General features: G+C 44.3%; 1 protein-coding gene across 1 annotated transcript in view; it reads left to right on the plus strand.

Moving 5' to 3' along the window:
• IRS2 (insulin receptor substrate 2) overlaps nt 1-21,337 on the plus strand; it is a gene marked incomplete at both ends in the record, with an annotated part of 37,226 nt that overhangs the window by 7,848 nt on the left and 8,041 nt on the right. The window contains one exon of the mRNA XM_079722049.1: nt 16,575-16,691. Within this exon, the coding sequence (XP_079578175.1) occupies nt 16,575-16,691 (117 nt within the window). The remainder of the gene's footprint in view (nt 1-16,574; nt 16,692-21,337) is intronic.

Raw genomic sequence — 21,337 nt, forward strand, 5'->3', positions numbered from 1 at the left:
GAGTCATGTGCGAGAGAGGAAAGCCATTTAATCCCTCTTTCTCACTTTCTCTGTCTGTAGAATGGGGTCCTTAGAACCCTCTCCTCCTGTGCTCGGGGCCCCTGGGAGGCCCAGGAGGTTGTCAACATCCGGAGCGGTTCAGCTCCTCTAAAGAAACGTGTTAGGGCTTCCCTGGTGGCGCAGTGGTTGAGAGTCCGCCTGCCGATGCAGGGGACGCGGGTTCATGCCCCCGTCCGGGAAGATCCCACATGCCGCGGAGCGGCTGGGCCCGTGAGCCATGGCCGCTGAGCCTGCGCGTCCGGAGCCTGTGCTCCGCAACGGGAGAGGCCACAACAGTGACAGGCCCGCGTACCAAAAAAAAAAAAAAAAAAAGAAACGTGTTAATAAATCCAGCGATGCTACTGATGCTTGATATCTTGAAACCATGAGCGTGTACAGGAAAGACACTTTTGTAAACGGGTGTTCTTAAATTAGAAACCAGGATGCTCATAGCTGCTAAACACGGAGCCGGTACCTTCCTAAGAAATTCAGGCCTTTTCTGTTTTGGTGGCTGGTTTTACTCCAGTCTCCAAGAACCATTGTTTTTTCCCCTCTTTGTTTCACTTGAGATTTTTCTTTTCATAGATAATTATCAATTGTCATGAAGTAGTGTTTTAAATTACATAGTAAAATAACAATTAAGGAAAAGAGCGTCTGATCCTGAAACTATATCAGGACCTTACTTTCTGATGACCTTTTACGAAGTGGTTGTAAGAGATAGTGTCAAGATGAAAATGTGTAACTGGAATATAGGTTTTTTAAAATTGACAGTGTTGCTCCTAATATGGGGCGCCTTATGAGGAAAACAGAACCCTTAAACTTTTAGTTGCTGAATCGGCCATTGTTTGGCCTGGGGCTTCACTCTTCAGGGTTGATTTAATGAGGGTGATCACTCCTGCCCTGTTTTGATTTGTCTGGTTGTCAAACTGGGTAGGAAAACCTCCAGCGTTTGATTCTTTTGTTCTTCCAGAGGCCTACTAACCCCCAGAAGAGGAATTTTCATAGGTAATTAATGCTTTATTTTCTTTAGAGCTCTTAGTATTAAAATGAATCTCTTTCTGAAAAGAACTTGTGAAAGTTTCAGGACCAGCACAGGGATAATGGGTTTTCTGTTAAAATTCCCACTAATGCGTTTTCTGTAGAAGCAGAGTCCCAAGAGCCGGTTAACTTTTGGTATCAGATTTGGCAAGTGGAGAGGGTTTTTTGTTTTGTTTTTTTGGGTAGCACAGAATCAGGTGTTCCTATTTCACCTCAGAAACTTAAGGGAAAATGTACCTTGACTCCTTTATCTGCTTTGCCAAGTACACCAAGTTGGGGAAGCTCAGAGGAAAGCGGACCAACGTGCCCTTCCCCACAGCCCGGTCTTCACTGGGGCTCCTGTAATAGGTGAATTCTCTGCAGACTTTATCTACTGCAGACATGAGCAGAATGCATGTTTCCGTACAAGTTGGGCAAGGCCTTTGAATGCTGGCATTCTCATCCACCAAACGGAATTTTCTGAATCTCCAAGATCAGCGGTTATAAACATGTTATCGATCAGGTGGTAGATTTTATGAGAATAGCCACATTTCAGTGGGAAGATTTTCTGTGTTAATTTCATTAATTTGAACGTATTCTTCAAGGTGGCAGTGATTATTCTGAATTACTCAAGGTCGATTATTGTAGACAGAGTTCAGTGGTAGATTTTTTCTGAAGAGAACTGGTGAAGTCATCACTCAAGATCGAGGAAATGCTGAGGCTGATAATTGCTCCTGATTATTCCATTTCTTTCTAGATGGCTGCAGAGACTTACATGAACTGTGCACTGAAATAACGGGCACAGAAGAAAGTGTGAATAGAGAGAGCTGGAGTCTATGTTGGACACTAGCATTTTGCTCTGTGGGTGCAAATTATACAAGATACTTCTGTGCTTGGCCGTCTCATTTAATTGAATTCATTGCATCAGAACTGAATTCATTGCATTCTGCTGAAATGGAATTGGGTTAAGACTTACAGGCTGCACTTTTACAAAATGATACAATGGTTAAGTTAGCAGCTCTGGATGTCTTTTCTATTGGACGAGGAAATATGAAATTTGTATCAAGTCGCTTTTACCTGTCCAGAGACTTTGTAAAAGTTGATCAGGCAAACATGTCTTTAGACTTGGCCCAGTTTTCTTATGCCATACGTGGTATTTATGCCCAGAGACGAGATTTGCTTATGGTGATTTTACTGAAATTTGGAATATTTGGTCAAATATTGTGATCCATGATATACCTTAAAGATGAATGATTACATGTACAGCATTTTGTAAATACTGGGCTTTTTAGTATCAATTTTAAAGAGTACCAAATTTGGGGGAAATAAATAATTACTATTTTGGGGTGATGTGTGTGTGTGTGTGTGTACATGTGTGTAGTTTCATAATATCTCATCCAGTTGTGCTCCAAGAGGCTGGATGTGGATATTATTTTCATAATTGAAGCTCCAATACTGAATGATAATGTGTTCTCTAATCGTGTTAAAACTTTATAACCTTAAGTATAACTGTAGTTTTAGTGTTACTTTAATCTATCCATGTGGTATTTTTAGTACAGCTGCTTGAGTGAGTTACTATGGTATAGTACTAAATTTCAACCTTTCCAATGTGAAAAAAATAGGTATTATGATAGAGTTCATTATATTAGTGATTTTAATGATTACCTTAAAATCCATATGTATAGCTCAAGAATGACTTTCACTTTTGCATAGAATCAGTGCATAATCTTTAATATTTATGAATGCAACATAGTGCTTTCTCTATGCAAATTCAAAAGTACTTACTTAAATCCACCCATCTTTTGCCTCCAAATTATAAGTGTAACTAACAATCCCCAAAACTTGGTGGACAGTGAATGATTTTGAAAGAATGCTACTAAAGTTGATGAGATGGTGAAAACGTAACCATTGTTCTGATCAATATTGAAAGACAATTGCATGCCCCTCCCCCCTTTCAATCAAAACAAGTGTTTAAAATCCAAAAAGTATTTTTTTTTCACTTTATAGCGTTAAGACATTCTCATACATAAAGTCTCACGTAATACTCCAAAAGCCCTGTGTCATAGGAGGACCGCCTGTATCTCCATTTTTGGAACGAGGAACCTGAAGCTTAGAGAGTCCCAGTGACTTGCCTGGGAATCCCTGAGACAGAAAAGGGTAGTGGTGGGTTGAACCACACGAAGATGCTGTTTTACCAGTGCTCTTTATTTTATATCCCATTTTATCCAAGTCCTACACACTGTCTACTTTGGAAGCTCATATACAATAGTGACCTTGGGATTTTACTGTAGATCGGCCTTAGGCAGCTTTCAACTTAACAGTTGGGTTTTTATTTCACTTGGTGGGCGTTACTTAATTTCTCTCTCTTTTCTTCCACACGTTATTCATTCAGAGTAAGATGGGGACAGCTAAGCAGGAAGACTGGACAATAAAGGAAAGCTCTGTCATTTTTTAAAAATTTATTTTATTTTTTAGTTTTTATTGTAGTACAGTTGATTTACAAGGTTATGTTAGTTTGAGAAAGCTCCCTCTTTTTTTTTTTTTTTTTTTTGATGTGGACCACTTTTAAAGTCTTTATTGAATTTGTTGCAATATTGCTTCTGTTTTATGTTTGGGTTTTTTGGCCGTGAGGCATGTGGGATCTTAGCTCCCTGACCAGGAATCCTATCCGCACCACCTGCATTGGAAGGCAAAATCTTAACCACTGGACCACCAGGGAAGTCCCCCTCATTTTTAAAACTGTTTTCCACACCTGCCAGTTTGAGGAGCTCAGGATTCGACATTGTTTTCAAAGCTCTTGTGATGTTGGTGAATTTTAGAGCTGAATCAAAATGTTGGTTGGTCATCTCTTCTGGGGGTTCTCAGGCTCTCTTCCTGGACTTCCAGTGGTCTGCAGAGTTGGAAAACTTACATTCCTCCAGCTGTCTTTGTTTTAGTAAAGCAAACTGTATATTGTACTTGATAAGATACCCGCCCCCCCAACACCAAATACTTGAAAACTCTCTCCACACAGAGTGGTGACAGGAAAAAAAAAATACAAGGTCATTCTGAGGGAGAGGAGTTGAGCACCATCAGTCTAATGTAACTCATTTTAAGGTTGTGAAAACAGAGGCTGAGGGAGGTCAGGCGTCTTTTCCAAGGTCACTGATTTAATTAGTGGGTAGAGATGTTTGTAAATATTATCAGGAAAGAAGAGGGTCTGCTCTGTCTCTGTGGGCCTTTGTGTGGAGATGAATACCTTTCTCCTAGGATATGGCCTGTTCCCTCTAGAATGATTTATTGTTTGTAGAAGTGCTATTTGTCTTTTTATTTTGGAGCCTTGCAGGAAATTGCTTCATGCATATACTACAAGGTATGCTGGTGGACAGCACTAGAGAAAAGCAGACACTTGAATAAGGACGAATGCTGTAAGTTAGAGAAATAGGCTGCTGGTGCCCACGTGGGCAGTGTTTTCTGATGTGGCAGAGGGTGAAGGCCTGGCAAGCATTCAGAATATATTTATGCTGACGTGTGTTTAAAAAAAAAAAAAAGAAGAGGAAGAAAGAAAATTCTTGGGATAATTCAAATCGAAAGGCCTCTATGATCTGGGAAAATGTAAGTCCTTTTTCTTTATCAGTGGGTCATCCTGGGCCACTGATCTGACATCTAATGGGGCTGTGTTTTCAGTCATTCCTTGAGGGGTCCTTAAGGTGCATTTCTTCTCTAAGTGAAATATCCTATACTCGTCATTAAATAAGGCCATTAGCAGTTTCCTAAGAAACTTTCATGATGAGTCATCACTCTATGTGATGATGAGTCTATTTGAAAACGACCAGTTTTAGAATTTGCCTAAGGACCCATGAATAATCAGTGGTCGCTAGGTGGTGATCTTCTGGGAAGTGGATTATCTCACCAGTGCCCTTCTTGTTTTTAAGATCTTTTATGATTTTCCGAGAAAAAACTTATTTAACTTCATTGTTATGGGATGAGAAATGGTTTTTCAGAAGGCACTGCCTTCCTAAGATGTGATTCTAACCCCCCTTTGAAAGACATAAAAGAAGACATAAACAAACATAACAATTCACACACCAGCTATCCATGTTTGAACAAACGTGGTCGGGAATCTATAGCCTTGTGCTCTGGGGAGTGGTTCAGGGCTGTGTTTACACGAGCTGCCAGTCTCTCCAGCATCCGCAGAGAGAGCACTTCCTTCCTAGCAGACGGCGGCCTCAGGGCCACACGCCTGCCATTAGAAGCCACGCGCGCCAGTAATGCACCCAGCATCGCTGTCGGCCAGCGGCGCAGGATAACAAAACGGGAGTGCTTGTCCCCCTATCAGGAATGAATGGAGTAATGAAACTGCTTCTCAGGATAAGAAGAAAGCAAAGTTCAGAGGACCCTGTCATGGGGCATTGGCTCTATGGAGCACTTTCCCAGTTAGGTGGACAGCGGACGGGAATAAAATGCTGATGTGCTATGTGGGGCGTGTTTGTAAGTAAACCCGGTAGTCTTTCCCTGGATGAGGTCTGGATCCCTTCTGTGAAAACTTGTCTTCCTCGGAGGACGTGGGATGGAGCTCTGGCTGCCCGGCCCCGTGCTGGTGATGGAAAGCAACTGAAAATAGAGGCTGAGGTCAGTGACCGTCTGATGCCCGTGGATCCCCAGGTCGTAGAAACCTCCCCAACCCGTCATGTGAGTGACGCAGCCGTTTGCTGCCCTGCCAGGCCCAGCTCAGGCCCCCTGTGGTCCCCTGCTTCTTTCTTCCTGTAGGGCTTCCGGAGCCCAACGTGGCTGGATGAATGGATGGATGGATGGATAGACGGATGGACGGATGGATGGAGGGAATTGTGAGGTGGGGGAGAAGTTTTGGAAACAGGCCAGGACGTTCTTACTAAATTTAAAAACTGTGCATATAGTACTTTAGAAACTCCAGGTGGTAAGCAGGATTAAACAGGGCATGGACTAGAGGCTGTTGTGCACATTGATTTTGTTTGAAAATCAGAGATGGACGTACAACCAGAGCTCCTGAAGTACTAAGGCAACAAGAATTCCTAGAAAGGGAAAGTGGTCAGTTTCCTATACCACAGCCTGGATGCATTTTTTTTAAAGATAATTTGCTACTGTGATTTGTGGTGGTGTCATGCTTCTGTTTTATTCTTATATGATGCAGGTAATTTAAAAAATGTTTTCCAGCATGAAAGGGACCTAAAATAATATTTTTGGTATTATGCAAATGAAACAGAAAACAAATCCATGAGCTACTCATAAGCTCTTCCAGTTATATCAAATTTTTAAAACAAATACTTTATCAAATAAGTTTGGTAAAACTAATACAAAGAACTCTTCTTACTTCACCAATTAGACTTATAAGAAATGCACAGTTCAGCTGAAAATATTTAGGTGCGTTTTCGCAAGATATCTTAGTTGCAAAACTGCAAAATCTGTATTTCTTCTTTCTTTAGAATATTATAAAACCAGGAGTGGACATTTATATCAGTCAGTTTCAGAAAACTCACTTTAACTGGTTGAATAAACAAAAAAAATTTAAACTTTTAATAATGAACCGTGTGGAAGTATTCGATATGAAATATTGACCCACTTCTATAAATACAAACATTCATGAATTTTGAAACATTCTTTCGATTTTATTTATTTTGACAAATTTTTGAAATGAACATTTTCTTTTCAAGTTGAAAGTTTACAGTAGCTTCCAAATACTGATAGAATGACATTTTGGTGCTGAGGGTCATAATCAAAATTGTAAAGACACAGTAGCACAGACAGATCTTAATTCCGTTTTACTTCTTACTGTTATTTGCAGTTTAGCTTGTGGGTAGTGCTGGTTTATGAGTAGATTTAGTTCTCAATGAAATAAGCACTGCAGTAAAATACCCAAGTTTAACCCAAGTTAAACGCGTGGAGCGTTTAACTCAGTTCCTAGAATAACTCTGGGTGATAAGCATGCGTCTTCACGAGTCTGGAGTCTGTGCTGTTCAGCTGGAATGTTCAGAATTCATCTTTGAATTTATTCTTGAACCGTTCTTGGCCAAAGACACAGGATGGGCTGTCCCTGCTGGGACTGCAGGTGTCCTTGCTGGAAAAGTCTGGTGGAACCACTCAAACGTATAGTGCCCCCAGTCCCCCCCACACACTTGGGGTCCATCCAATGAAGTGGAATTTCCACATCAGTTTTCTCCTCTGAGAAACCACAGGTTTGATCTTGCTGGGTCCCGGCTCCGAGCTGTCAGCCTCTCTGAGCTCTGGGTAGCCTCGCCTCAGAACTCCCAGTATTTCTCTGTGTGCTCTGTCTTTGCTGTTAGCCTTCGGATTCCAGAAACTTCACGAGGTTAGTGGGCTCCCTTTCCCGTTCCTTCTGAGTCTTCCCTGCTCACCCTCAGCTCTTGGTGAAGAAGGATGCTCACCTGTAGTCTGTGCGATGGGAAGCTTCCCGAGAACTCACCCCTGCTCTTATCACCTTTCCCTACGCATCCGTAGCTGCAAAGCTGAGAGAACTCACACATAAGATGGGTTCAGTGCTGCTGCCTGTCCATGAGAAGTCAGCATTTCAATTTTAGTTAGTTTTTTTCCTCATAAATGATCCACAGACATTTCATGTGATCACGGTTCTATTTATAGTGTAGGCTTCAAAATTGCTTAATTTTCAGACGTCCTATTAATTTCCAAGTAGAGTTCTGTTTTCTTAAGACATACCTGAAACTACGTGCAGGCAGCTCTGAGCCTTTTTAAAAAGTGTGTGTTTTATCTGTTTTTCCCCGAAAAAGGCAACAAAGAAATGACAGGAACTTCCCTTAAGGGCTCCTTGGGAGGATAGAAAGGTGGCCTGTGGGCAGGAGAGACAGAGGCAGGAAAGGTTAGATCTTCCTTCAGCTTTCAGATTTAACCAAATGGTTACGTTTTCTTATTTTTTCATTACAGAGATGCTAATTGTGACATGTTGCATACTTGTAAACTATTTCACCCATTTGAAAAATATTACAGTGCAGGCTAGAAAGAAAGAGGTTTGGCTTCCAAGCTAAAACAAACAAACAAACAAAAACAACCCAAAACCAAAAGTACCGAATCTTCAAGCCTACCTTTGAAACCAAGGAAATAAATGTAATGTTGACATGTGTTCGGAGCATGAAGTAGTGTAGGTGGCAACAAGTGCTCCAGAAAACAAAGGGAAGAGAGAGGGAGAAGGTGGAGTGGAAGCAAGTCCTGTAGGTATTTAGGGGGAGAGTCCATATGAGCAAAGGGAATGACTAACTGTGCAAAGGCCCTGGGGCAGAAAGTTGCTGGTGTGTCCCAGGATCAGGAGGAGACCCGTGTAGCCGACCAAGAGGGAGCAGGGAGAGAGTAGTAGGTGATGAGAAGGAACTAACAATGAACCGTGACGTGTAGAGCCTGGTCAACCACTGTAAAGACTGTTCATGTTCAACAGCCAAGACGGAAAATATAGTTTCTTTGGAACAGTATGTGAAGTGTGTAAAAACTTTTCATATCATTTCGCCATAGCATCTTTTTTCACTTAGCGTGGTATATGTCAACTCCTGACTTTCCTTCTTAAAAATATTATGTAAAAGGTGAAAAGACCTAAAAGCTTCTAGGGGAAGGAAGATGCTGAGATGTCCTTGCACTGGGGAAGGCAGAGGGAAATTGTCACAAGATAAACAGTGCCATCAGAGCAGAAGTGTCTAGTTGTGGAATTACATGCTAGGTTACACAGACGTATTTGTAAAGCACCTTATAACATGTTTAGATGGCGTTTCATCCTCAGAACCTCCAAGGAGGGAACGTTCTTGCTCTTACCCTTATTTTTTAAAGGAACCACCCGAGGGTGAAGGGGTCTAGCAGTGGACCTCAGGGGAGCCTCTGCCGGGCTGTAGGGAACGATGCTCTGGTCCGCTCGCTGCTTCCTGGTTCTGTGTCTTCTCAGTACCCCCAGTGGCTTCCTTTGAAAAACTGGGTCAGTTACTCCCAACTCCCCCTCCCCAGGGCATCCATCCGCACAGGGTACTTTCCAGTAAGGAGCCCGAAATTCAGGCTCTGCAACAAATTGATTTCCTTCATCAGCTGATGGGGAAACTAAAATGATAGAAAAGTTATTATTCCGTGTATTTCATGGAGATTGGGCCTCAACGTGAAAGCACCAATGAGGGTGAGCTTGGAGTTAAGGGGTGTAAGGCGTCCAGAAAAGCTAGTACCGCGTGTGGTATAAAGACCCTCCCCTCCTTCTAGCCTGTCTGTGGAGAAACCACACCCTTAGTACGTGGACTTTGTGGCTATTTGTAGCTTATGTCACTTTAAGCACTTGACATGGGTTTAAGTCTACCTTCAGAACGTAAGCTCAGTTTTCCTTAGTTTTTCTGAGATACGTAAAAAAGGAATGGCCTGCATGAAGTGTCTTAAAGAAGCTCATCCATTCGAACAAGAGAAAAATGATCTCATCCTAATTATTTATTTCTACTGTATTAGTAGTTGTTCCTTCTCGTAGGGGTTGCTATTACTTTGTCCAGACCGGAAGTGTGAAATTTGCATTTTCTCTGTCCAGCGTATATTTCAGGAAACACGCTTATGCTCGTGGGTCTCTTAAAGTCATTCTTCAGAATTTGATGTGTAAGGAGTCGGGGCAGGAATGGGCGGATGGCGGGAGGCTGCGTGTTCGCGTTGGGGGAGGTTTGTGACCAACACCCAGGGTCTCAGCGGGGACACACGGCCGGGGGGCTGTGCTTCCCCCTCTGTGTCTGCCACCCTCGCCCTACAAGCAGATTGCTAGCATAGACTTGTAAATAACTTGATTCACGCGTAGTCTTGTCAGATCTGTGCAAAATGTGTGAAGTATGGGCAAGTCAAATAAGGCTCCAATTCAAGCTTATCTCCAAAGAATGACAATGGCTGAATATTAATATTTCTTTATGTGAGCATATTGAAACAACCAATTTGTAAATATAGTAACAGTTACAGTGAATGGGCAAGTTCACTCTGCTTCTTTCCTCGCTGTTTAGGTCACTTTGAAGCCTACGCCCCATTCATGTTCAGTTCGATACAACGAGTAGATTTTGCAAAATGGCCAGCTGCCCTCTAAGGAGAATGGAGAAAATAAGTTATTTTATGTTAATTCATATAGACCGAGTGTCACAAAGTCATAAAGCTGCTAGATGTGAAGAGGCAGAAGTGATCTCTCCGGACAGGACATCCCTGTCTGCGTGATGCTCTTCTGGAGGGGAGGGGCCTGTGTGTGTGTTGTATTGGGCGTCATTGTGGTCTATCAAGTGGTCGTCTGCTCAGTCCGGAGTTTGTGTTTTTGATTCCTAAAGAGGTGGTTGGGAAGGCATGTCTTCTTTAAATCCATTCTTAAAAGTCGTAGAGAAACCCTGCCCAGCTTTTGGAGCCTGGGAAGGTTTTCGTGTCAATCAGTAGGAAATGCCGTCTTTACCGCGAATGGATGGGTCGTTTCCCACCTTTCCAGGCCTTCAGCAGTTTGGGAAAAGCTGTCGTTACGTCGCCGGGTGTTTTGGTCCTGCCCTCTGTCTCCTCCCTGGAGAAGAGGGAAGGATGAGACGGGTTTGTGATCAGGGGTGTCCCAGCAGCGTCCCCCTGTGTGTCACCGTCTGGACAGGACTGGGTGCCCTCCAGCCCCGGGCATGAAGGCTTCCCACCTGGGGGCAGCGGCAGGCACCTCCCTGCTCCGTGTCTGACAGCTGGTGGCCCTGGGCCCTCCAGGAGGGGCTGGGGGCCAAAGTTTCCAACCACAGGCTTCTGCGGATCTCCCGATGGCACGTTGAAAGTCCCGGGTCCGAGGCCCCTGGTGTGCAGGGTCCCTCCCAGCGAACGAGCAAGCAGAATGTCTAGGTTAGGCTCTGACAAGTCTGCACAAGTTCTCTTCAGCAGGTGTACCCAGCTGAGGCTCAAGTTGTGAAGGACATTAAAAACATTTCAGCATTTGGGCTGAACGAGCGTGCAGGGCGGGTTCACCTGGCTGGTCCGGGCGCTGACTGCCGGGGAAGCTGGGGGTGGTCTGCAGCCTGGGGCACCGGGGCCTGGGTCCCGGGTCCCCCTGGCCCCGCTTTCCTGGGAAGGCGTGGCTGTCGGCTGCTGCTGTCTTACTTTATTTCTTAGCAAATGCACTTGATAAAGATGGTCTGTAACTTCGCACGTTCCACTTTTCATTCCTGAAATTTCAATCAGGGGTACTCCATTTGGATGTAAATCGCTCTCATCGGCCACAGAGGAATTCACAGAGGAATTTAAATGTCTATCTGCATTATGGGGCACCGCCCTGTGTGACCCCCGAGAGAATAGAGGTCCTGTGCCCGGTGGCCCCGCCTAGTTGGGGCCCTGCCGGCTGCCGGCATCTTGCTCGAGGGCTGTGCGATGTGGAGAGGGATGTGTGCGTTCTTCCGTGATGCAGAGGCACGCATGGCCTGTGCACGAGGCGTGCAGAAAGCACCCAGGCAGGGTGCTCTGGGCAGCGTCTGAGAACTGTTAGCCTTAAATGTCCCTGAGTTACCCCACCACCCGCAAAAAAAAATACAATTCTGCTTCTGTTCTGCTTCTAGCCAATGAAAACAAGTTTATTCATTTTTTTTTCCGAGAGCTCTTTGCCCTCGTGTTTGTGCATTCATGGCTTGTTTACTTACTGCTTGAAGTTGCAATTGCTGGTGATGTCATTCATGGGTGTAGTTTTGAATGGAGGAGAAGCCGTGATGGCAGATGGATGTGCTCAGAGATTCCCAGTGCACAGGGCTGCCCGGCCTAGGGCTTTGTCAGTCACAACACAGCGTGTGGTTACACGTGTACATCATTTAAAGGTGAGGGAAGAAGGCAGAAGGACCCGGCCCCAAGGTGCACATCCTGCCAGCAGCACGTGCTTACTGTGTGTGGAAAAACCAGTTTTTGTGTGTGTATATATGTTTTTTCTGTTTGTACTACTTAGTTATATACTGTATGCATAAAATCTCTTCTGGTAGTTTCCCCGTGCCCAGTGAGAAATCTAGGGCAGAAGAATAATGTCCCCATTTTCCTAACAGGGAACAGCCTGGTGGGTGCTGCCTGCTGGGCCTGGGGACCCCGACTCTGGTGAGGCCAGCGGCTCTCCACACTCGCTTGTCCTTGAGCCATGGGGACGGTTGCCCTGAGTCCTTCCTGAGCTCCCAGCAAGGCTCCCGAGGTGGCCGGTGGTAGGAATGGGTGTCCACCTGTGCCAGGGCAAAGAACACGGCCCTCAGCCTCCTCTTTGCTGGGAGATCCTGCATCTCAATGTAAAGGCCAGGTGCCCGTCTGCACAGGGTGTGTTATTACCCCCGAGCCAGGACGCTGGCATCCATATCAGGGAGGTGTCATCCATGGGAGAGAATTTACTCGCAGTCTGGAGCTGAGGCTGCTCAGGCTCTGTGGGTCTGTGCCCAGCAAGACAGCTCGGGTCACTGGCTGGGCTGGCCGTGGGTCACAATTATGTGTCCCCCCTTTTTTTCTAATCCTTTCTTTTTTCTTTTTTTTCTGTAATGACAGACAGGCACTTCACAAATCCCGTTTTCAGTACATTTCCAAATTATTGCATTATCATTATGTATAAACCAGAGTAAATTTCAGATTCCTGAAGGTGTACCTTTTTAACTATACTCATAAGTACATTTCGTATTAGTGATATTCTAGAGGTGATTTGAGTTATATTTGGCATAATTTCAGACTTCCAGAAAATGCTGATTTCAGTTTCAATAATAAAAACAAAAAAGGTATCAAATTATAAAACGAAGAAAACCCAGTAGCAACTCTTAAATATTTAAATATTGGAAGTAAAGAACGGTTCATTTGAATGATACGTAACAGGATATTTGGGGATGGATGTATTTTGAACAAACTGTTATTCTGCATTCCCTTAAATTTATAGCAAAACTATAATATTTAGGTTTGAGAACCTCAGATAGACACAATATAAACATTTTTATAGTGTACAAAAATATACACCCGAGGGAGAATTACACCGTTCATAGGATATTTGCAATTTTAACACAAGTTCCATCACTTGGCCCAAATATTGTTTCAGAGGGTAGGAACATAATGCGTATAGTCACATTCTCAAATGACTCAAGCAAGAGAAGAGATTTGGGCCCTTTCTGAATTGCAGATCTAACGTATATAACTTTACTTACGTTCAAGTAGTACTGTAGGATATATTTAGTAATAATCAGATTTATTCGGTACTGTGGGATTATGCATGGAATACCAAATGGAAGAGTAAGGGAAACTAATTCCTAAAGTGTGTGCTAGCTTCATAAATGATTTTATGACTTGCTTCCTCCTCAGTAGGGTCTGTAACAGGATAACAGGCTTTTAAGTCAATAGGATTGCATCTCTGAAGCACGTAAGCCTGCCGATAATTTTCAGAGGGGGTATCAATTAGTCTCCAGGTGTAACATGCAGATGGAAATATATGTTGTAACTTTCACAAATTTACGCTTTTTCCCCTCCTTGTCTTCCTCGTGTCCTGGGACACAGTGTCTCTGTCACTGTCCCTCAATTCCACTGTTAAAGTGAGAAACAGCCGTGTCCAAGTGAGTGAACGTGGCTGTGTTCCAATAAAACTTTATTTCCAGAAACAGGCAAGGACCCGATTTGGCCGTACTTTGCTGACCTCTCTCGTAGAAGGCCACTCTCGTGTGAGATGACAAAGGTTTTCTTTTCTCTTGGGCCTCAGACAGTCCTAAAGTTCTGTGCTCCTTTAGAAGATTTTATTCTGCTTTTCTGCCTATGAGAAATGGCATAAACCACATGGGTTTTTATTTCTGTTTAGCTCATCAGAGCTTCGTCAAGGACCTAACAGGCATGTGCTGTATGCTGGGGACCGAGGTGGTCCAGGCCCTTGACCAGCAGGAGAGATAGGTGCACGAAGCAGAAACGCACAGTTTGCAGGGTTTGGTGTCTTTGGGGAGTTTATAAACAGCTGATGGTACCGTGTAAAGGTTTAAACTCCAGGACCCAAATGGAAGTTCCAGACCTCCTCTCACTCCTTCCCCAGTCCTCCCATCTTTTATTTGCAAAAATGGGGGCTGCATTTTCGGCCTGCAGTGCAGCAGTGAGGAAAGTTCTGGGAGAAGTTAAGGATCGTCCTTTCCTGCTGATCAGCTCCAAAGCAGCGGGCAAGTCACCAAGGCTCCCTCATCTGGTTTTTACCTAGAAAAGGTCTAACGTTTCATAATTTAAGAGAAGGGTCCACCAGCAATTTAAGGACATTTTTGCCTCTCGGGTGTTTGCGTTAGGGCATGATAATATTTCTCCGATGACGCTAGAAAACACTTGCCATAAAAGGGTAGCTTATAGGATCCACACACCAGACTTTTCTATAACAAACAGAAAAGGAATGAATACTTAAGTATTACAACATAAAGTTGGTGTAGGCTATTCACTATAAAGTTTATGCTGGTTGCTGTGGGTGAAACTTGGACAATGGGGGGAAATTTGAAGTGAGATAACAGTCTAGGACACCTGATTGCTCTAGTCTTTGGTGATTAAGACAGGTCTTATGTGAAGGATTAAACAAGAGCTAAAGAAGGAGCGATTCCTTTCATTAACCCCAGCCTCACGTGAAAACTTGGTTGTCTCATCCTGTTTCACGTTGTGTCATTAACATCAAGTTGCAACTTGATGCTGGGAAATGTCTTTAATAACAAGCATTCAGGATGAAATGATTTTAATTGTCAGTGGAAATGATGAGCTCAACTCCAAGAAGCTTCTGAATCTTTCACGAGTCGGGGTGGTGAAGTCACTTACTGAGCCTGTTTGTCCTGGGGACCCTGTGCTTCCATATTTTCCTTTTAAGTTATTTTTTTTTCCACTTGCAAAGTTCAAGTAACCGTTTTTCTTAGAATATCTGTCTTGTTTGTTATCACACCCGACCTTACCTTTTTTTTTTTTTGTATATTCTAAGAGTGTTTTTGCTTCTAGTAAAGTGAGGAGATACTGAATTATCAGGCTGACTTTTCTAGGAATTTCTCATGTAACAGAAAAGTTTATTTTCTCCCGTCATTCTGTGTTTAACATAAACAGTCTCAATGGACCTGAAGGACATGTTTGGGCTCGCCATAGGGTTTATTTTTTTTTCAATCATAGTTGCTACTAGAAATATAAATTTTAATCTTAAGTATAATGTTTCATTTTTGTCACGCAAATAAGTGTCTGCACTGCTCCTCATTCAGATCTGCCTGAAAATATGAAGTCATTTGTACCTGCTACATGGGTTTGCTGTCTGTTTTGTCCAGTGCTGCTCACCCAAGGCCCATGAGACGAGGCCCCGTTCCCTCCTGCTGTGCCGTGGAGCCCCACATGGGACTCTGTCTGCATCCAAACTCAAATAATCATAAGAAATCATTAAAAAAAAGAGCCGTGAGTCAGAACATGCTCCCAGAATGCTGCTTGAGTTTATTTGCCGGAGCACATTTACCTGATTTATTTCTAAAACCTTCTCGACCCGATGCTCACTGCATTTTCCACTGAAGTGTTTGCGATCTTGGAGGCCAGCTCGGCGGTGGTGTGATGTGGCCGTGTTCTGACATCCGAGCCTTCCGTGGCTAGGGAGCTTCCCCACTGGGTCTCAAGGACCGAGTTTTTCAGTGATTGTTTTCTTTTTCTTTCTTTCCTTTTTTTTTTTTTTTTGTAAAATAGAGCAAATTGGAGGTGGGGCCTTTGTTGACAACACCCGTGCTCATTTGCATTCTGATTGGTCTTTTAAATGGAAGAGAAAGGGCAGAATTAGCGCTGGTCCGGAGGGAGTTATGATAACTGCATAAGGAACCGTACCCCTCATATGAACGTCATTTGTCATATGTCACGGCGAAAAGGAAAAGGATAGCTGGGCTGCATGACATGCCGTATGGAACAACTTCAATCTTTGTGCTGAACGGTTTTTTTTTTTTCAATCAAGTAACCCTAGATTGATGCTTTCCATGAATGAGTTTCTTTACGAAGCAGTGTCTAGGCTACAGAACAGTAGTGTGTAATTATACCACAAATGCAATGTGTATCAATAAATTTAAATTATTTTAGAAGCATTACATCTAGGAGCAGATTCAGAACTGGCGTGTGTTACTCTGTAATTGTGTTCACCAGCAACACGTGGTGTGGTTCTTGCCTTTATTTCTTCTCTGTGTGGCCCCTGTACCCTCACAGTTCAGAGAATGTCTCCCATCTTAATGATATTCACTGTGGAGGAATCATGAAATTAATCATTGGTTCTTTGCCTCCAGTAGAATTAACATAGGTCATAAAATAAGTCAAATTTTGCTGGAATCTCATCGTTACGAAGCATTGTTGGAAGATTTTTTTTTTCTAGTTGGCTGAACCAGACTAATTTTCAGGGGGAGGGGTAATTTAACTTACTTTAAAAGTAACTAAATAAAAGGCAAAAGTGGGCTCACATTCCTAGGTCCCCGCTCCTGCCTCCGTCCCCGTCTTCCTGGGCCGCGGGATGGAGTGACAGCAGTGAGAGGCGGTTCGGGGCAGGCTGGTCTGGCTTTGCTGGCTGGCTGCTCCCCTGACCGCAGAGAGCCTGCTTGCTTGGGGCACTTGAGCCCCGCATCCCAGGCATCTTCCCCGAGTGGCCCCCTCCCAGTGATCCTAGGTCAGGATTCTCGCTGGAGTGCGTGCAGGAGGATCTCCCTGTGAGTTGGGGGTGAACCCCAGAGGCTTCAGTGGCAGGTGACTTGGCTGGCATGGACTGACGTTCCCGGGGCCGTGCGGAGGCTCTCTGCCTCGAGGTGTCTGTGCAAGGCCACTGTTATCTGACCCAGTAGGAGACAGATTGCATCCACGTTGGGTCGATGTGTTGGCTCCAGGGCACATCTATCCGCTCAGATATGTGTTTGAAGCACTGCACAGCTCTCGCCCAAACATCTGTCTCTGAGCTGGTGGCCGTCCTCTTTCTGGTCTCCTTGGCCTGAGGCTGCTCACATCCTCCCCACGTGCCGTGAACGAATCCCCCTCCCTGTGATGGTACCTGTGTGTGCGTGCGCGTGCGCTCGCCTCTCTCCCCAGTCATCCGTGGCTCTCCCTGGCCATGTGTGGGACCACATCCCTGGCCCTTCCCTTCCGTGGAAGCCTGAGGCTGCTCGGCCCACGGCTCAGCCTCTTAGGGGACCATGTTCCTTACTGTCCCCACATCAAGTTGGCTCACTGGGTGGCCGACAGCCCGAATCTCTCTTGTGCCCTTGGAAGAGCTTTCTTCTCCCTTTGCTGGTAACTGCAGTCGAGCATCCTTCAGAATGCAGGTGTTTGCAGAGGGCAGCGCACCTTTGAAAGAACTGCTTCCTTCCCTGCCCAGAAAACAGCTGTCATGTGACTCCCATTCTCTTCCTCATTCTCCCATGTGCCTCACAGAGGCCCTGCACCGGAGCAGAATTGGAAGTAATGTTGAAAGGTCATTGTGTGAATAAATGCATAATCATTTCCTTGCTTCTTAGCAGCTCTTTTCTTTCATAATGCTAGTGCTTAGAAATTAAGGTTTTGACAATTGTGTTGTTTGTACTTCAAAAAAATGAAGTTACACATTCAACTTGATTAGAGCTCATGATGATCTAATGATAGTTATTTCATAGCAATAATGCATCCTTAAAAACAGAGCAAAAATGTCCATGGCCCTATGAGTTTGCAGTAAAGGAATGTAAGTTTTTCAGCAATAATTAACTCTGTGTGTTTGAGTTTGAGGGATTAAAGAATTTACTTGCTTAGCTGTTTTCAAGGTAATGGGGTTTTAGCGTTAACAGGAGACAATTAGGTACATTTAGCTAATCGTTAGTGTAAAAATAAAACTCTGAATAGAAACCTTCTGAAAGTGGACCCACAGGGTAGCACTACCTCTAGGGTGGCCGTCAGATTCTTTTCACAGTCAGGGCCGGAGTGACAAAATGCAAACTCGTTTAGGGTGAGACTCAAGTCCAGGTGGATTTTAGCAAATGCCTGTATTTAAGGGACACGAACCTTTAGGTTCTCACCAGAGTCTCTTAGGACCAGAAATCACGATAATGAATAAACTAGCTGGAGACACGTCTTCGCTTCGGAGGAACTTTGGGACCCAGTTCTCCATTAAGCTTCATGTGCTGAACAGTTTACTTGTTACATTTCTTAAAGGACAAAGCTTCTTTAAAAATAATAAAGTGGCACTGCCTCAAAATGTCACATTGTAGGGAACTTTTGAAAAAGTCATGAAAAGATACAGTATTTATGTTGCGTGTAGACAGCACGTGTCTACACAGGATCTTGTTTGCGTACTGCCGGGCTACAGAGCAGGTGCTTACTCTTGGCTGTGGGATACTGGAAGTTTCTCTCTTGCTGGGATTAGTCCTCTGAACTCAAGATGAACAGAAAAGAAGTAGACACACAAACAAAGCAAATCCAGGAGTGTGGTGAGCACCGAGCACAGAATTCTGAGTGATTTTAGAGGAATATTCAGAGGTGCAGGTTAAGTAACTACAGCTGCAAAGGGAGACACTGTTCTGTTTACGGTGGGGCGTGACCCACCGGGCACGCATGTGACCGAGTAGTTACCAGCACGGGGAGTGATGAACAACTTGGCATTTTTGTTGAAAAGCCAAGAGGCTTAAAAAGAAAAAAAGGCAGGATGCTGTGAAATGTCAGTCTCTCCAGTTGGTGTGTCCTCTATAAAGGGACAAACACATCCAGTAAAAATATGCTGAAAACATTGGGGACTGGGAAAAAGTTAAGGAAGTTTGATCTTTCAGCCCAGAAAGAGGGGAGCAGTTGAAGCTGGTGAGGGTCCTGCTGGCTCTGCCCAAGGGCAGAGGAAGGGGGTGTGTAACGGGGGCTTATTTTGGAATCTTGGGTCGTTTTAGCAACAGGATAGAGTACCCAGTGGGAAGGGTTTTCCGAGGGCAGAGGTGTGAACGTATTACTTCTCCCACTTTCTTACCGTGACCCACATTGGCATTATCCGTGCAGCTGAGAACACGCGGTGACCCGTGGCGTGGTTTTCATCCTCTCTGCAGCCCTGTGAGGAAGGCAGTGGTTCCTCCCCCTTTGTCCACACGAAGAACTGAGACCTGGGCATTTAAGGGGCTGCTGCCAGGTCGCTCAGCCCCTCTCCCAAGGGTAGAATCGTGAATGGTTTTCTTGCATCGAACATGTGAGCCTCACTTTATGGATCTCACAACTCACTGTAAACCCAGTGGCCCTGTTTCTGGAGAATCCGAAGGGGAGTTTCCCCATTGAACTTGTCTCTGGAAAACGAATGAGTAAAAGTGTGCTTCCCAAAGCGGATCATTTCCTGAAAGTGACACGGATGGTAAAGGAGGGTTAAGAGGGACCTTGTCTCCCGCGATAGGATGGCTCTGTGTGCACAGCAGTCCCGCTGACTTCTTTCCTTCCTCTTTCAGAGTGAAGATCTGCCTGGCTTGATCCCCGTGATGATACACATCAGAGAAAAACATGAACAGAAGATGCTCAGCGTTTTTTTAAAATCTGAAGCTGCTCAGTTTCCTTTTGAATCTGAGCGATTACCACGTGTGGACGCCTCTGGATTAGACGTGGAACCATCTCTATCCCTCGTTCCCACAGGGGGCATTCATCCTTGTGCTGGTCGTGTTGTGTTTTGTTTTTCGACAAAATTAGCGGAAGGAGTGATTCACGAGCAAATTGGACGTTTTCATCGGCCTTTTCCGTTGTGGCCAGTGTCTTAATTTCTCCTTAACTTTCATTTTGGCAAAGCAGATATATCCCTCAGCATGCTAGGAGATTCTACCAATTCGCATTAAAGTGGTAAAATCTGGTATTTACTGGCATCCTCTCAAAACTACCACTGTCCTACCTCAGTTCCAGGTGAAGCCAGATCGGCGTGGTCAGGGGCCGGCAGGACCTCTGGGTACCTAGAGTCCCAGCGCGGTCATCTGCCTCATCAAACAGGCCCGGTACACAGCTGCTTGTCAGACTCCAACCCAGGTACCTGCGTGTTTACTCACAGACAGAGCCCAGCGTGGGACTGACGTTTCCCAACGGAGATGAAATTTGAGATTGGACTCTGAAGATGGATGGATACATAATAATTATTATATGTAACTGAAGCAACCTACTTTGGAAAACCATCAACTGTATTGGGGGATGGGGGGTGGGAGAGGCAGGGTCTGGGAAGGGGGTGAATATCTCTTTTTACCGTTAACAGACTTGTTTAATCTTCTCTCTGTGGATGTTTATGTAGGTACTTCAAATTGCAAACGCCTTTGATCCTATTTACAAGCTCAAACGTCTCTGCTATCCTTAATCTTGAGCTTGCATTTCTCTAACCAAAAATTCACGTAGGCATGCTAGCGGTTCAAGACTGGTCAAGGGTTTGGCAGATTTCTTTTAAAATATATTATCTTTACTATGATGCTATTGTGTCTGGCAACGAGACTGCCCTCAACAACAGCAACACACAGCACACACACACACACACACACACACAAAAGGAAAGGAACTGATAAAAGAGGCATTCTGGCCCCTATGTTATTAATAGACAAAGAAGAAGAAAAACAATCTTACAGTACATGTCACTTGTGAAAAAAATTCCAGACAAGTCTACCCCCATTTTACATGTTTTCAGTGTGCTGAAAATATCAGTGTGGTGGCAGTTATCGCGGGTGTCAGGGAAAACTGCTGCCCTTGGCCTGCAGGATGTCACGTCATCTCTCTGCTGCCTTGACACGTTGGGGGAGCTCTAGAGCCTCCCTCCCGTGGCTGGGTCCCCAGTGCCTCTTCTCTGAGAGTCCTGTAGAGGTTACACGAATTCATTGGAGATACGAGTTGAGGTTTTTTTTTTTTTTGGTGGGGGGGAGAAAAATATATATAAATATATAGATAGATATCACTATAGAATAATGCATTCATAAAATGAGGCTTTTCTAGAGGAAGACCAAAAAATTCAATGTCTTAAACATATATTTAATCGCAATGCAAAAGTCTTTCTCCTGCCATGCTGACCTTTTAGAACAGAGGATTGTACCGCAAGACAAAGTTGAATGTAAAGTGATCGCCCTGAGCATTTTCCAAGTTTCACCTTTCTAGAGAGTCACCCAGCACAACAGTGCGTAAACTATACCATGTTAGTTTGATGGTCATTTTCAGTGTGTAATATAGAGAGACTTTATTAAAATGTATAAAAAGTCCTAAAGTTCTGGTTTAGTTTTGGGACTTGGGATGGATGGAGTTGCTATGGAAACCACCCCCCCACCCCGCGCCCGTAGCTAGGACTGAACGTGGGCGCTGCTGATTGCAGTGTCTGACTCGTATTTAAGTAGCTCTCCCCATCCTTCGCGTGGTC

The sequence above is a fragment of the Hyperoodon ampullatus genome, assembly GCF_949752795.1.
Source record: "Hyperoodon ampullatus genome assembly, chromosome: 16".
NCBI lineage: Eukaryota > Metazoa > Chordata > Mammalia > Artiodactyla > Ziphiidae > Hyperoodon > Hyperoodon ampullatus.